Below are 17,298 nucleotides of genomic sequence, written 5' to 3'. Positions count from 1 at the left end.
CTCCCCTCCCCTCTTCCCTCCCTTCCTTTCCTTTCTCTCTTCTCCCTCCTCATGCTGTAGTAGAAGGTTCACTGAATAATCTGAGATTTGGGGGTTCAGATCTCAGCTCTGACACTGAGTCAGTTTGTCCAGACCCCAGTTTTCTCATCGGATCAGAGGACAGGGTTTTGCCCTCTCCAGATGTCATCTGATGACCGGGGGTTGGGGGGGAGGGGAAGAGTGTTCAGGGTGGGCAGTGCCCATAGGAGTGCTTGGCCTGAGCAAGGAATGTGTAGCAGCAGAGCTTCATGAGCGCCCAAGTGCTGGCTCAGCCTTTTGGGTCTGGGCAAGTGTCCCACCTGCAGCTGCGGGTGGGCGGGCCGGCCCAGGAAGACTCGTTCAGGGAGGCATTGTCCTGCCTCCTCAGGGAGACCAGTGTGCCAAGCTGGCCTTGGACGTTTGGGCTTCCTTATTCTGGCCGTCTGCCCTTGTCAGCTGGGAGGGGTCCCCGGGCTAGTCCCAGACTGAAGTGTGGGCTCTTTCAGGAGCCTCTTGGTACAAACTCATTACCCTTCCCCATAAACTCATCTTACTCCTAATGTCCCTCTGGCATCCTGCCAGGCACTCAAGTTGGCAGCCTCCCGGGCATTTGTGACTCTAGCCAACCAGTTTCCAAGTATCCTGCCTCCACCACATCTCCTGAGTCTGCTGCCTTCTCTCTGCTCCCAGGCCCTCCATACCTCCTCTGGGGCACATAGCTGCTAAACCAGGGGCTCTGAACCTGGAGCTCACAGAACTGCTTTCGTGGAGTTCCTACTGTGTGGCAGACCCTGACATAGGTGGAGACACTCATACAAAAATGAAAGTTGCTCACCTCAGAGAGCTTACCGTCTGTTGTAGACACAGATAAGGAAATGAAGCCAGGTCCTGATTGGTGTGAATGATGAATCCCCAGCAGTGGTCACATATATTCAAATGTGTACTGTTTGAGGTTAAAATTATGTAAAATATGGTCATTGGTTCCAGCCCAAGGGAAATATGCAGTACAGATTCAAATAATGCAGTCTCTTCAGGGAATCCATCATTCACATGGGACTGGGCCAAATTGCAAAGCAATCTGAGGGAGGGATTGCTAATGATGGGAAGTATCAGGAAAAGTGTTGAGGTTGGCACTAGAACTGTCTTAATGGGGATGGGAATCCTGAGAGACAGGAGTGAGGAGGGAGAGCATGGGATTAGCAAAGGTCCAGAGGCCGGAGATGGAATTTTGGGGATAGGAAGCAGTTTTGTTAGAATGTTGAGTGTGTGAGGAGGAATAATGAAAATCTGCTGGGAAAAGGGAGGGTTAGCCAGATTGGGAAGGCTTTTTTTCCCCAGTCATTCCTAATCCTGGCCTTACCTCCAGCCCTCATCCTGGATCCTGACCTCCATACAGAGCGGGAGCTCACGCAATTTGTGTATCTGTGTTCCCTCAGGTCGTGGAATCAGGGATACTGGACCAGCTGTCCCCCGAGGAGCGAAAGCGGCAAGAGGTAAGGGCAGCCCTGGCAGGTGTTTCCTGCAGCCTCCCCAGATGGAAGCCAACGGACACTGGGTGTGCCTTTGCTGAGTGGTCACTTTTTGCCTCCAAGAGGAAAGCTGACCAGCTCGTGTGTGTGTGTGTGTGTGTGTGTGTGTGTGTGTGTGTGTGTGAGAGAGAGAGAGAGAGAGAGACAGAGAGAGAAAGACAGAGAGAGAGAAGATAGAGGGAGAGGGAGAGACAGAGAGACACACAGAGAAAGAGAGAGACACAGAGAAAGAGAGGGGGAGAGACAAGAGAAGAAGGAGGAGGAAGAGAGAGAAATTGAGATGGAGGGGGAGAGGGGGAGAGAGAGAGAAGCTTTGCTTCTGACTTGCACTTTGCTGTGACCCTGGACAGGTCATTTAACTCCTTTAGAACCTTAGGTTTTTCCCACGACCTGTTTACTAAGTCACAGATGGGTCGTGATCTGTTTTAGCAAAGGGTGTTTCCCAGTTGAACACCCTGTGCTGAGATCGTTACAGATCTTGGGCTTACTCCCTTAACAACATTGAGCCCTGATTCTCTCCTCTGCCACTCCTGAGCCTCCTGGAAAGAGGGGGTGAGAGAGGCCAGATTTCATCATCATCATCATCATCATCATCATCGTTAGCCAGGATTTATAAATTGCTTTAAGGTCTGCAAATCCCCTTACGATCATTCTCTCATTTAATCTTCACAACAACTCTGGGAAGGAGATGCTGTTATTATTACCACATTACAGATGAGGACACTGAGGCAGAAAGCAGTTGAGGGGTTTGCCTAGGTTGCACGGTTAGCAAATGTCCAAGGCTGGGGATTCCCTGCCCAAGTTTTTTTTACCCCTCTCGGATGAGCTCTCCCCACTTCCCTTCCACCATGGGCAGTGACCCTCCTTGGACACAGCATGCAAGCTAATGCCAAGTGTGGGGGAGGGGCCTTTTCCAGTCCCTGCCTCTCTGATGGGCCTGGTCCCCTGTCCCCATGGTGTGTGACCGACTGACAGGCTTTCTCTGTGTTTCTCTGTGTCTGTGTGTGGCATCTACTTCTTACCTCCACCTTCCATCCCCGTCTCCCCCCCCCTTCTTTCTTTCCCATATCTCCCCCTCTGTCTCTCCCTGCCATCTCTCCCTTCCTCCCCCATCTTCTCCTCTCCCTCTCCCATCTCCTCCCTCCCTGTCTTGTTCTCTTCTCCTCCTCATCTTGCCTTTCCCTCTTCCTTTCCATACATCTCTCTCCCCTCCCCTATCTCTCTGCCTTCCCTCCATCTCCCCTCCCATCTCTCTCTCCCTCTCCCCACACCATCGGGCACACAGGCGATTTTCGAGATCATCACTTCAGAGTTCTCCTACCTGCACAGCCTGAGCATCCTAGTGTCCGAGTTCCTGAAATCTAAGGAGCTGAGGGGGACCATGACCCAGACAGAGCATCACCACCTCTTTTCCAACATCGTGGATGTCCAAGGGGCCAGCCAGAAGTGAGTTCCTGTCTTTCTGCCCTCAAGGTGCCTGCAGACAGCCTGGCAGGGCCACAGTGCAGTTTGGGAAGTTCTAGGAAGATTGGGAAGACCTAAGCTGCAAGGCTTGGAACGGCTTCTTGGGGTCAGTGCTGACTGGTGACCCCCCTAGAGAGAGGTCATAGGAGAGTCTGAGAAAATCCCAGGACCCTCCTTCTTCTCAGTAGAGAGGGAAAATTGGAAGGAACGCCAGAATTCAACCAGTCTTAGCCTGGGGTCCAGGCAGATTCTTAGGCGTCTGGGAAATCTATTTTAGAATTTCCTTCAATTATTTAAAATCATTATTCCCTTTGCCAGAGTACCATAAGGGGTTCAGGACTCAAAAAAAAAGAAAAGTCCAATGCCTTCATTTTACAAAGAAGGAAGCCAAGGCCTACAAAGGTTAAGTGACTTGCCCAGGGTCTCACAACAGTAGCAGTAACATTCAAAGCCAGACCTTCTAAAGCACTGTACTTCCCATCAGGCCGTGCTCTCTGGCTGGGAAACAGTAAGCAGCACCTGGCCCAAGAGATCCTGGTGTGAGACCGTTTGGCCCAAGGGGAAGAATTTAGAACTTGGGCTTCAAATCTTCCTTCTGTTCTTGAACTCCTGGGTGACTTTGAACAAACCAAATCCTCACTCTGGGCCTTAGTTTCCTCAGCTGTAAAGTAAAGGGAAGGGTCAAATGAATTCTAAAGCCTCTCCCAGGTTCCTCAGATCTGGGGGCCAGTCCTTGGTGCCCCCACTTTATCAGGTCCCTCCATCCTCAGGGCCTGTTTGCTCATCTGATACAAGAGGAGATTGGATTAGAACAGGGGCCCGTAACCTTTCCTGGGTCCTGGACCCCTTTGGCAGGCTGGGGCAGTCTAAGGGTCCCTCCTCACACTCATGGTTTGTTTGTTTTTTATGGAGTCTGTCAGGGTGACGTGACTCAGACTCTCCTGACTCCAGGTCCAGCGCTCTGTCCCCTATACCACCCAGCTGCCCCTCAATCATGCTTTTTTAATCAGTTGAAGACAATGCTTAACTTCAGTTTGAAGTGAGAATAATAGATGTAAATTTTCCCATCCAAGTGGCCAGACCCCTGACTGAAGCAGTCAGTGCACCCCTTTGCACTCTCAGGCCCCTCCTCACACCCCCAAGCTCAGGGCTCACTGACTGCTCCCTGTCTCTGGCCCTCTGGGATTGCGGGTGAGGGTCAGACAACCTCAGCGTTCTCCTGACACTGTTGGAATGAGGTTTGGCGGCTGGGGAGGCCAGGCCCCCTGGTGGGGAGCCCTTTAGGGGGGTGGGCAGGCCTGAGCAGGGGCGCAGCGTGGCAGAGTTTGGAGAGTTAAAGCCGTGCTGGGTGTTGCCCGTCCCATTGTGGTGATCAGTTCTCTGCAGCCTGTGGGGGCCGCTCAGCCTCTGACGGTTCTGGAATGGCTTGACTTTGTTGGCCATGGCTGACCCTGTACAGTGTCAGGTGCCACTCGGCTCGTGAGCTCTGGCCACCTTAGAGAACGCTCCTGGTTCCTTTTAATAATAAACTAAATGCCACCACACCATTCCAATGGGCACAAGGCCTTGTCTGGACAGGTGGCTGCTCCTCCTTGGTTCTCCTGGAGTCTAGAGAGAGGGGGAAGGAAGGAGGTGCTGAGCAGGGAAGCCGAGGTGTGAAGGGTGAGCCGGAGAGTCAGCCGCTGCCAGGGCGGGTCCACAGGGCCGAGATGGGAGCCCCCACATGAACAGGCTCTCAGACGGGGCTCTGGCCAGCCAGCCTCAAGTTACAGCTCCAGGGTCAGGTTTAGCCCATCCCCGGTGTCCGGTGGCACTGCCCCCAGACCTGTCCAGGCTTGGTTCAGGTTGCATCCCCAGTCAGGAGGGCCCTGGCCGCTGTGCCGGCCTTTGCAGGAGGGAGGTTCTGGCCAGACAGCTGGGACACTCCCTGTGTCCAGAAGTATTTGCTGGAGCTGGCAGGCAGCCAAGAGGTATTTAACAAATGTCTGCCATGTGCCAGTTACCGGGCTGATACCTTAGCATACAGAGAAATGCCAAAACACAGTGTCTAGCCTCAGGGAGCGTACAGTCTGATGGGACAAACCATGCAAACAGCTATGTACAGACAAGGTCTGTGCTGTGTAAATTGGAGGTCATCTCAGAAGAAGGTGCTGGTATTAAGGGAGACCAGGAAAGACCCCCTGCAGAAGGTATTTAAGCTGAGTCTTGAAGGAAGCCAGGCAGGAGATGAGGAGGAAGAACATACCAGGCATGGGGCACAGCCAATACAAAGGTGTGGAGGTGGGAGATAGCGTGTGGGGAGCAGCGAGAATGCCAGTATTGCTGGATTGTGGAGGAGAGTTAAGAGCTTAGAAGACTGGAGGAACAGGAATAAGCCAGTTTATAAGGGGTCTTGGTTGATTTTGAAATCTAGTTAGATTGGAAGCTCCCTGAGGGCAGGAACTGTCTTTTGCCTCTTTTTGTATCTCTGGCACTTGGCACAGAGCCTGGCACACAGTAGGTGCTTAATAAATGTTTATTGATTGATTTTAGAAGCTAAACAGGGGATTTTATGTTTGGCCATGGAGGTAATAGGGAGCCATTGCAGTTTAATGAGAAGAAGGTAATGTTCAGACTTGGACTTTAGGAAAATCATTTTGGGTAGGTGGGACTTGAGGGCAAAAAATGGTAGCCAGTTTAGACCCATTCTCATTCTTCCCTATCTCTGCCCCCCAGCTTTGGGGCACAAAGTAAGATCCAGAAAAGTGTGTGTGTGACACAAAGGCCAACCCCAGCCCTTGGCTCCTAGTTACAGAGCAGGAAGGGACCCCAGAGGCCATCGAGTCGAGCGCCTTCCTTCCAAGTCTCAGAGATGGGAAGTGACTTGTCCAAGGTTCAGGGTTTTCTTCCTCTCCCCCCCAGCCTCTCCAGTGAAGATTCCTTCTCTGTGGGCCCTTCGTGGGCCTCTGGGGGTATGATCCTATGATCTGATGGGGCTCTGTTTCAATTCTGCATTTATTAAGCACCTACTGGTACCCAGCTCCACACTAGGCCCTGAAGATAAAAATGCAGGCAGAACAGCCCCTGCCCTCCAGGGGCTTACACTCTTCTGGAAGGTAATATCAAATAATTTTTAAAATACCTCTCATGTGTATATGTGTGTGTGTGTGCGTGCATGTGTATGTATATATGTATATGTGTGTATGATACATACATTCCTATTTAGGTACATATATACATATACCCATACATACACATATACATGTGCATATACAGGCATTTATGTATACATGTATTATATGGATTATGTGTGTGTACATGCATGCATACATATGTATTGTGTATGGATTATGTATGCGTGTATACATGCATGCATACATATGTATTGTGTATGGATTGTGTATGTGTGTATACATGCATGCATACATATGTATTGTGTATATACCATTTGGAACTGAAAGGCTGGCATCTGGGAGAACCAGGAAAAGCCTCTTGTAGAACATTAGCCCTTGAGCTGAACTCTCAAAGAGTGAAGGGTTCCAGGAGTTGGAGGTGATGAGGGAGACATGCAAAGGTGTGGAGGTGGGAAATGGGACGTCCACTACAGGCATCCAGGAGCTGGCCAGTTTTGGCTGGAACATGGAGTATTAGAGGGAAGGCCCAGGAGAGAGGGAGTTTGTAACTGATCCTAGACACCTTTGGGAGACCTCTGGGCGGGGCAGTGATGTGGTCAGCACCAAGCTTTAGTTTGACAGCAGTGGGGAGGATGGATGAGGCCGCAGGCAGGGACATCTGGAGGGCAGGACCAGGGGAGAAGCCAAGGTCACCATTTTGAGCCTCAGTCTCAGAAATTGGCCCATCCCCCAAACAGCCTGAGTGTCTCCAGAATTCCCCTAAAGCACTAGAGTGGAAAAATGAGCGGAGCCTGTGGCCGGCTGGAGCACTCAGGCCTTGTCCCCTGTGTCCAGGGGAGCTCTGGGGAGATGGGGAGGCTGGAAATCCAGTCATTGGCTGAGGCCTTTCGTCCTTGGGTAGACATTGTAATAACAGCTGCAAGAGTAATAATATTGATCTTCAAATAATAGCTCAACCTTCCATGATGCCTGAATAATAGCTCAACCTTCCATAAAACCTGAAGGTTTATAAATGCAACAGCCCCGGAGGGAGAAGGTGTAAGAATTCTTATACCCATTTTAAGGAAATGGGTTAAGGAAACTGAGGTCCAGAGAGAGGAGATAAGGGTGAGAGGAAAGATCCCTGGAATTGGGATTCAGAAGACCTAGGTCCAAGCCCCCGGTTCTGATGCTGGTTCTGTGACCTTGGGCCTTTCTCAGATGCAGTTTCTTTCTCTGTAATTTTCCAGAGGGGAAGTCTGAGGCTCAGAAAGATAAAAGGATGGCACAGTAGGTGAAAAGAATTTGGATTTGGAGTCAGAGGCCCCAGGGTTGAATCCTGGCCCTGCCAGGTACTGATCACTTCTGTGAAGGAGCTGAATGAGACAGACCTTGAAGGTCCCTTCCTTCTCTCAGATCTATCATCCCTGCTCATTGACATGGGGCGAGTGAGCCTTAGTGCCAGGATTTGAACCCGGGTCTCAGGCTTCTAGCTTAGGCATCTTTGCCACTGTGGCACACTCATTGTCTCTGGTACCTGAGCTCCTTAAGGAGCCCGCCCCTGGGGAAGGGCAGGGGAGGAGGCCACACCTGCTGCTTCTGGGGGCGTTCCCAGGGTCTCCCCCAGCCTCCTCAGGCTGCCAGCGGGCTCTGCTAACGTCCCTGACCCTTTGCCACCCCACAGAGTGATAGAGGGAGGGTTAGGGGATGTGTCACATGCACTCCCCCTTGGCCTGGTCTGCCGAGGAATCCCAGGGGGCCACATTCCCCTGCTTGTGTCCCCATCCCCCCCTTTGCTTCCAGGAACCTCCTGGGCCTGTGAGACCTTTGCCCCCAACGACGGACACATGGCTTCTCATCTCTGCAGAGATTCCCCAAAGGAAAGGATTCTCAGAATCAGGGCACGCATGTCGTGTGAGCGAGGGTGTATGTGTGTGTATGCGTGTGTGTCTGTGTTTCTGTGTGTGTGTGTGTGTTCACACACATGCCCGTTTGTATCCATTCAGGATGACTCGAGTCTTAAAGGAGGCTTGTCCAGCAGGGCTGTGTTTCTGGATCTCCTGTGAATAAGCTGCCTGGTCCAGGGCATATCCTCCCCACCACTCTAGGAATTACTTTATTGTTATAATAGTCCAATTAAACATTCCTAAGTGCCCACTGTGTGCAAAGGTCCTGTCCTTGGTGCTGAGGACACAGAGATGGAAAGAAACTGTTCCAGCCCTCACAAAGCTTATTGGCAATAATAATCTCTAGCATTTTATGTGAAGCCTTTAAAGTTGGCAGAATTCTTTATATCCTCATGACGACTCTAAGTTATTTCTGTTTATTATTATGCTGCATTATCATACCCATTTAACAGATGAGGAAACTGGGGCAAACAGGGGTTAAGTGACTTGCTCAGGGTCACACAGCTAGGAAGTGTTTGAGTACAGATTTGAACTCCAGTCTTCCTGACTTCAGGCCTGGTGCTGTATCCCCTGCAACCATAAAAATGTTTTAATCCCCCCCAAAGGTGCTTGGCACATAGTATGCATTTAACAAAGCCTCAGTGATTAATTCTAATGGTTTTGGGCATGGGGGCTTAGGGCTATGGTCATATAGTCCTCAGTATTCTAGATCACAGAGCTGGCAAGAGCCATCTGACTGATATTCTGAGGACCAGAGAGGGGATGGCACATCTGCCAGGGTCAAATCCAGGTCCTCTGACTCTCAATACAGCGCCACTTCCACCATACCCCGGCGCACTTAGGAACAAAATTAAGCCTAATTAATTGTAATAAATGATATTTCCATGGCATTCGAAGGCTCACAAGGTGCTTAATGAGTGTGATGTGTGAGCTTCTCACAGCACCCTTGGGGAGGGACCCATCCATTTACACACACACACACACACACACACCTGCATGGGGGCAGCAGGTGCGGCCTTTGGACCCACACCTCTGCTGGCGCCACTCTGACGCTCTGTCCCTACAGCTGTGCGTGCAGTCACTCTGTCCTGGATCCAGGAACCTAGCAGGACCATTGCCTGCCTTGTGGATCAGGGGCTGTTCCCCAGGAGAGACTGACTCATTGTGGACCCGAGGTCTGCAGCTCTACCTGAAGGACAGTAGAGGCAGCCTTGGGGTTTAGCTGTGCTGTGCTGGCCTTCCTTCCTTCCTTCCTTCCTTCCTTCCTTCCTTCCTTCCTTCCTTCCTTCCTTCCTTCCTTCCTTCCTTCCTTCCTTTCTTCCTTCCTTCCCTCCTTCCCTCCCTCCTTACCTCCCTCCCTCTGTCCCTCCCTCTCACCCTCATTCCTTTCCCCCTCTTTACTTTTCTCCCTTCCTCTTTTTCTCTATCCTCCCTTCTTTCTTCTTTCCCTCCCTTCTTTTATCTTCTCTCCTTCCCGCCCTCCCTCAGTAGCAGTGTCCAGGTGACTGGGAAGTAGGCCTTCTTTCTGATGCCTCACACCAAGGTTGACCTACCCCCGCGCCCCTGGACTGCCCAGGAGCGACTTCTCCCTCCAGCCTCCTAGTCCTTAATCTGGTATTTGTTCTGGAGCCCTGTGTGTTCTGGGTGGGGCTGGAGACACTGAGTAGGAAGAGTTTCAAATTCCAGTCCTCTGGTTCCCCTGCCACACCCACAGGGGACAGGCCAGGGTTTGCCTTAGCCTGGTGAATGGCAGTGGAAAAAGGGAGCCCAGAGCTGAGCTTGCAGGGTCCAGCCGAGCCTGGTCTGGTCTGGGTGGTGCCTCCGAGCCTATCCCACCAGGGAGTGCCGCTGTGCACCCAAGGGGGAGGCGCTGGTGGACCAGGGGCTTTCCCTTTCTGTCCTCAGCTGGCCATGGAGCAAGGCCTAGGGAGGCAGAAGAGCACCTGGGGGAAGAACCCTGGCTTTGGAGTCCTGGGACCCGGGTTTGAATCCTGACTGGGCTGCATCCTCATACTCGGGGGCTCAGTTTCCTCAAATTTAAAATGAGAGGACAGGACTCCATGACTTCCAAGGTTCCTTCTAGCTCTGTCTCCCCTGTGGCTCACAATGACTCCAGCACAGGAGTGTTCCTGGGGACACTGGAAAGCATCTTTAATTTTTTTTAGAAAATCATAGTCATATGATGTCAGAGCTGGGAGGGCCCTTAGAACACAGGATGTCAGGGCTGGGAATGTCAGGACTGGGAAGGCCATTAGAACAGGGGATATCAGGGCTGAGAGGACCCTTAGAACACAGGATGTCAGGGCTGAGAAGGCCATTAGAACAGGGGATGTTAGGGCTGGGAAGGCCATTAGAACACAGGATGGCAGAGCTGGGAATGTCAGGGCTTGGGAAGGCCATTAGAACAGGGGATGTCAGGGCTGGGAGGGACCTCTGAGACTGAAATTTCAGTACTTTAGGGGATCCTAGAAATAATCTTGTCCAACCACTTCATTACAGACAGGAAATGACTTTTCCTGGGTTACACCCAAGGTTCTAAGATGAACAGGAAAGGCAAAAATTCCTCCATAAAATAATAATGTTGATGATACATTTTGCCCTTTTTAGTCTTTCCTGACTCTTCATGACCCCATTTGGGGTTTCCTTGGCAAAGATACTAGAGGGGTTTGCTATTTCCTTCTCTAGCTCATTTTGCAGATGAGGAAACTGAGGCAAATAGGGTGAAATGACTTGCCCAGGGTCACATAGCCAATAAGTGTTTGAGGCCAGATTTGAACTCAGGAAGATGAGTCTTCCTGACTCCAGACCCAGTGTTCTATCCAATGTAGCACATAGCTGCCCAAATAATATAATATAAATATATTTATATTATTTATGTAGTCATATTATTGTATATTGCATATTATACACAATTGTAGAAATATATGTCTTTGTATTCACATGAGTGTGTTTTATATTTATGGTATTGCATATGAGAATGCAGAATAACATATAATGTATATATAATATAAATGCACAGTAATAATTTATGTAGCACTTTAAAGTTTGAAAAGCAAATGATGAGTATTTCATTTCATCCTCACAACAGCCCTGAAAGGTCGGTGCTGTTGTCTCCATTTTACAGATGAGGACACTGAGGCAGTCAGAGGTTCAGGGACTTGCCCAGGGTCACCTAGCTAGTAAAAGTCTGAGGCTGGATTTGAGCTCAGGCCTTCTGACGCCAGGCCCAGTGCTTTACCCACTGGACCATAAGCCTTCAGAGAGTGGAATCTTCTCTTCTCTAGGCTAAGCCTCCCTAATTCTTCCATCTAATTTCATCTTAAGTGTGATGAATGATTGTTGACACCGTCCTCTGGCGTTTCCAGCTCATCGGCTGACAAGCATTTTTTAAGCACTGTGCTACCAGTCCATTTGACTGGCCCCCTGTGTCTCTAAGAGGCATCCAGAGCACTGGGCCTAGACTCCGGAAGACCTGAGTGCCAATCCAGCCTCAGACACTTCCTAGCTGTGTGGCTCAGGGCCAGTCACTGAGCTTCTGCCTCAGTCTCCCTGTCTGTAAAATGGGGGTCATAACAGCGCCGTCTCCCCAGGGCCGCTGTGAGGATCGGTACCTGTAAAGCGCTCAGCACAGGCTTGCAGTCTTGTCTTCTCCAGTCAAACCCCTCGGTCCTTGAGCTGATCCTCACCCTCCCTCTGTGGCCTCTCTCGTCCCCTAGGTTTTTTGAAGACCTGGAGAAGAGACACAAAGAGCATGTCTGCGTCCCCGACATCAGTGACATCCTCGAAGAACACGCTTTAAAGCACTTCCAGCCCTACGTGGTGTACTGCTCCAACGAGGTCTACCAGCAGAGGACCCTGCAGAAGCTGATGTGAGTGTGCCCCGGGGGGTCTTGCCTCCTCAGCCCGCCCTCCCGCCCCCGGCCCCTCCCCACGTCCTCGCTGAAGCAAACACTCAGGCCCCCCTCGTGCTGGGGGCGCACTGGTAAACTGAGGCAGAGGGGGCCACCAGACAGGGCCTGGGCTGGGAGGGAGGATGCCTGGCCATTCAACCTCTCTGGCGTGGCTGAACCAGGTGGATGTCCAAGGGTGATTCTTCATGCTAGCAGCCCCTTTTGGGTTAATTGAACATTATTTTGTAAACGTCGTTATGTGTCGAATACTATAAATGATCAGTCCTTAAAACCTGGGGCCTGGACCTTGGGTTTTCATTGTGGTTTGATCTCAGTGGTTTCCTTCGCAAACCTGTGGATTTTATTCTGTGCATTTAAAACCATGATTCCAAGGAGGGGCCTTTAGTCTTCATTAGACTGACCACCCAGGGGGCACAGGATGCACACATGTTCATGCATGTGCACACAAACATGCCAGTGAAGAACCCAAGGGCACACAGACGTGGATGGGTGTAAGGATTTGTGTGTATGTCATGTACCTGCATTTAAGATTATACACACATAGGCATGTTAAGTACTGTGTTCATGCACACATATTCACATGTGTACATATGTATTGCATTGTATGTATTCTTGGATTTAATTCATTTCTTTTAGCTTAGCTTGGATACATTCAGGGCCAGACGGTTTTCTGGTTTAACCATCTCATTTTGCAGCTGAGGAATTGAGGCCCAGAGAGTTTTCAGTGGCTTGCCCAAGGTCATACAGGTAGTAAGTGGCCAGTCTGGGATTCATACACTTGGGCTCTGATTCCATCACACTTCCCAATGCACCATTGTGTGTGTGTCTATGTATGTGTGTGTGTCTATGTCCACTTTGGTGTTTCAAGGATATGTGTTTTTGGCTGTGTGGGTACTGTTTTGACCAGTGCCTATCCTGACCCCTCTACAGATCACTGGATGATCTTTGAGCTGCTGTGGCTGGAAATTTTATGGTCCTTGAGCCAACCTGGGGACGAGCCCCTAGGGACTCAGCCAATCGGGCCTTTGGCTGACCAGCAGACAGTCCATGCATGGCTTGGGGTAGAGTCTGAGCCAGACCCTGCACTCTCTTGGCATGGGAGAGCCCAGGCCCACCTTCATGCCACGATGAGGCAGCAGAGCACAGCTTCGGGGGAGACCTGGGTTCAAATCCTGCTTATTTGCCCAGGTGCAGGTCCACCTCTCTTGTCCGCAAACAGCTCCCTTTATAGATGAATGACGGGAAATAATTTTGTCCTTATTCTTATCTAGTTTATGGAGGAGCTTGGCCCTGCTTCTGCTACCTTGTTTTTAATGACATCTTAGGTTGTTTGTTCTTTGTTTTAAATTAAAGGGAGAGGAATAAAAAACAACAAAACCAGAATTGTAGCTGGATTACAATCTGAGTTGGTGGAGGGAGTTCCCACATGGAGGAAATCCCAGGTCCATGACTTAATAACATGTAGCGACACCCACACTCCTGGTGTGCACTTTCTTTTCGGCATGGCAATCTATGAAGGAAGAATGTGGGGGGAAATCCAGCCGCGAGAAATGTCTGACTGTTTGGATCCTTGCTTAAAGACTTGGATCTGAGACGGCATCGATTTAGGGTATTCCCAGGTCGGGAAACTTCATCTCCCAGTTCAGGTTGGCACCTTCTTGACAATATAGTCTGGAGAGAGCTGAGAAGTTAGTGGAGTGGCTTTCCCAGGGTCTTACAGCCACTGTGTTTCGGAGACAGGACCTGGTCTTTCTGGCCACTATGCCATGATTCCTTAATGAGTTCTGTCCACCAGAAATCACTGTGACTGGTTTGGAGTGTGAGTTTCTCCTGTAGTGGGTGGAGAAAAACCCAAAGGCCCCTGTAAGAAGACCTGCCTGCTGGGAAATAATGAGATTATCTCACAAGGGTTTGGGTCTAATGAGAAGACCCCAGTCCCTCAGGGCTTCCTTTTCCTTCAAAGCTAAAAAAGGTAAAACATTCTCATTCATGAAAAATTCCAAGCCTCCAGGTAATCTATTGACTGTTAAGCAGAGAAGGTGAATTTAATTCTGTAATCCATAGATTTCCCTTCCTGCTCCCACACTTTTTTCCCCCAACTTAAAATTCTCTTTCTTTGATTTTGAGTTCCAGATTCTCTCTCACTTATTATAGCAAAAACACAACCTTGGGGTGTAGTTTAAAAATTATATTTATCTAGCAAATACCATGGTTAAAAATATAAACTGCCAGTAAGCAAAATTTTTTAATAGCAAAGAAGCCTTTAGTGTCGAACCTTACATATGGCAGTAAAAACAAAAGGGAGAAAGAGAGTGGGAGAGATTCCCCCTTGTTCCACCATTTTCTCCAAGAAATCAGAACTCAGCCACTCTCTGTTAGATTCCCTTAAATGAACCAAAGTATGAGTCCGGGAAGGGAAAAGATTCAGAATCTACAAGACTTCCCAAGTCCCCTCCCCATGTCTGTTGCTGTTACCGTTTCTATTTCTTCTGCTACGTTCCATCTGCCCTTTAGTCCTGACCTTGTGATAAGAGTCCTCTGTTCTGGAAGAAATCTAAGGACCAGGGTTCTGAGTGACTTAGGCCCCCACACAAGGCAGCCAGTCCAAGCCTTAAATTGCATGTTTTTAGTTATATTTTCCTGCCAGTGCCTGATGTCTTTTCTTCTGTTACTGATGTATTTATTCTGGCCTGGCTAATGTCTATAGCACCATAAATGACTGTGTCCTCAGGGAGGGTTTTTCTCTTTAATTTTCAGGAACTCCAACTCAGCTTTCCGAGATGTCCTGAAGGAGATCGAAAGGAGACCCGCCTGCGGGGGCCTGCCCATGATCTCCTTCCTCATCCTCCCCATGCAGAGAGTCACCCGGCTCCCTCTTCTGATGGATGTGAGTGACAGACCAATAAGAACAGTAATGATATGCGTGGATAATCACTTTTTCTCGAGAGTTGGAAGAGAGACAAGGGGGAGGGAGAGAATTTGGAACTCAATTTTTTTAATGTAATTGGAAACTATTTAATGAAATAAATTTTTTTTTAAGTGTCAAAAGAAGAGTAATGGTAGTTAGGATTATGAGTCCAGAGCTGGAAAGGACTTTAGAGAGCATCTGGGTGAGGAGTCTGAGGGCCACGGACATTAAGTGACTACTATAGTGTCACACGAGTAATAGGATGGAGAAGTGGGATTCGAACCCAGGTCCTCTGACTCCAGGTTCCTGGCCTTAGTGTTAGCTTCCTGTTTTAAACTAACCTAGATCTAAGAAATCATCAGACCTAACCCTCACATCTCACAAATGAAGACACAGAGGCAGGCAGCAGTGAGGTGACGCGCCCAGGGTTATATGACAGGTATGTTTCTAACTATGATGTGAACCCAGATCTTCCTGACTGGCAAGTCCAGGGCCCCAGGCACTTATACCATGCTGGAAGGCCTACGCGTTAGGGCCCTAAATCTTAGTGTATACAAGATGAGGTTTTTTACTTGTTTGACTCCTGCCTCAGACACTCAATAGCTGGGTGACTGTGGACAAATCAGTTTTTTATCACTGCCTGCCTCAGTTTCCGCAACTGTAAAATGGGGATAATAATGGCATCTGTGTCCAGTTGAGATAATGATTTGTAAGCCTTAAAGCGCTATGTAAATACTAGCTATTTACCATTTGTTATTTATTTGAGGTCTCTTTCCAGATCTGGAAAAGGTCCTCAAGGGCAGGTTGGGGATGGGGTTTGTTGCAAGGATTCCGGGAGCAGGGCCAGGGTTCTCCTGCCCTGGGTCAGCAGGGTCCATGGTGGGGGGTGAGGGCTGCAGCTGGCTGTACAGCCAGCCAGTGGGAGGGTGTATCTCATTGCCCCTTTGTGGGCACACAAGCACCAATTATTCTCCAAAGCTAGCCGGGCAGGAGAGAAGTGGGTGGGCTGGAGAGCAGGGAGGAATGAGCTCTGTCCCCTGCTGTGGTAACAGCAGCATCTGTCTGCCCACCAAGGAGGGCACATCCAGGCTGGGAGGCGCCTGAGCAAAGAACCCTCAAGCCCTTACAGGCTGTGTCTAGAGTAGGCGTGTGTGTCCTCCAGGTAAATGGTCTTGGGGGCCTCTCCCAGAAATGGTCGTCCCTCCTGGACGGCACCAGCTTGAAGGGACCTCTGCACTCACATAGCTCTGGCCTCACCTGGACAGTTAAAACAGCTTTGCTTCCAGTGTCCCTGATCTCTTGTAAGGTCCAGGCCACACTGTGACACTCCCCCTCCTCAGTCTTCAGTGGCTCCTGGTTGCCTTTGAGATAAAACACAAACTCCTCAGTCTGGAACATTAAGCTCTCCCCAGCATGGCCGATTTCTGCTTTCCCAGACCTGTTTCTTACTCCACATTGCAGCCAAAATGGGTTTCTCACTCTCTCCGAACCTGACATCGTGCACAGGCTCTAGGCTGCTGTGTCTGAAATACACTCCCACCTCCCCTCCACACATCTCAGCCCCCACAGCCTTTGCCTGATACCCCCAATTGAGAGGGACCTGAGGCTCTTATCAGCATGCCATCCACCTCTGCCTGTGGAATGGGACCTCCAGGAGAGCAGGGACTGCTTCTTTGTTTAGTCTGTGTTTTCCCTGCTCCTGACACATATAGTAGGCATCTGGTAAATGTTGGTTAAGTGAATGAATGTGGATGAGAATTATATACATTGGTATGGAAATGGGAAAAGCAAATTTAAGCAGATTTGATGCCATAACATTCAGGGTACCACCTGTCTGTTAGTGAGGGAAATGTCTTCTGTGCGTCCTCTACAGGGCCATGATATGACCCACAGGGTGACCCAGCTTATCCTAGTGCCCGTGCCTGACATGATGCCTGGCATGTGGGGGGGGGGGAAGAAGGAAGAAGGGGGGAAGTAGGTGGGAAGGAAAACGAGAAGGAAGGAAAGACTGGCTTCATTAAGCACTCCCTGAATGGGACCCAGCCAGTTGGGTAACTCTGCTCATCCCTTCCCTCTTGCTCTCTCTCCATCTCCTTCTCCTCTCCAAAGGAAGGTAGATTTTGATGGCCAGAAGCTATCCATTTAATTTGTGGTTCACTGGCTAGGTTTCTTTCTTCCTTCCTTTCTTTCTTTCCTTCCTTCCTTTCTTTCTTTCTTTCCTTCCTTCCTCCTTCCTTCCTTCCTTTCTTTCTTTCTCTTTCTTTCTTCCCTTCCTTCCTTCCTTCCTTCCTTCCTTCCTTCCTTTCCTTCCTTCCTTCCTCCCTCCCTCCCTCCCTCCTTTTTCTTTCTTTCTTTCTTTCTTTCTTTCTTTCTTTCTTTCTTTCTTTCTTTCTTTCTTTCTTTCTTTCTTTCTTCCTTCCTTCCTTCCTTCCTTTCCTTCCTTCCTTCCTTCCTCCCTCCCTCCCTCCC

At 49.8% G+C, this 17,298-nt stretch overlaps 1 protein-coding gene across 4 annotated transcripts in view; it reads left to right on the top strand.

The window, feature by feature from the left end:
• ARHGEF16 (Rho guanine nucleotide exchange factor 16) overlaps positions 1 to 17,298 on the top strand; it is a 71,503-nt gene that overhangs the window by 36,548 nt on the left and 17,657 nt on the right. For all 4 annotated transcript variants that reach the window (XM_069079597.1, XM_069079599.1, XM_069079598.1 and 1 more), the window contains 4 exons: positions 1,455 to 1,511; positions 2,833 to 2,993; positions 11,727 to 11,879; positions 14,679 to 14,808. In XM_069079597.1, the coding sequence (XP_068935698.1) occupies positions 1,455 to 1,511; positions 2,833 to 2,993; positions 11,727 to 11,879; positions 14,679 to 14,808 (501 nt within the window). The remainder of the gene's footprint in view (positions 1 to 1,454; positions 1,512 to 2,832; positions 2,994 to 11,726; positions 11,880 to 14,678; positions 14,809 to 17,298) is intronic.

This window comes from Petaurus breviceps, unplaced genomic scaffold (genome assembly GCF_028583685.1).
Source record: "Petaurus breviceps papuanus isolate PSGF00001 unplaced genomic scaffold, PetGlider_PUasm1.0 91041, whole genome shotgun sequence".
NCBI classification, from domain to species: domain Eukaryota; kingdom Metazoa; phylum Chordata; class Mammalia; order Diprotodontia; family Petauridae; genus Petaurus; species Petaurus breviceps.
This window is presented reverse-complemented; position numbering and strand designations above follow the sequence as displayed.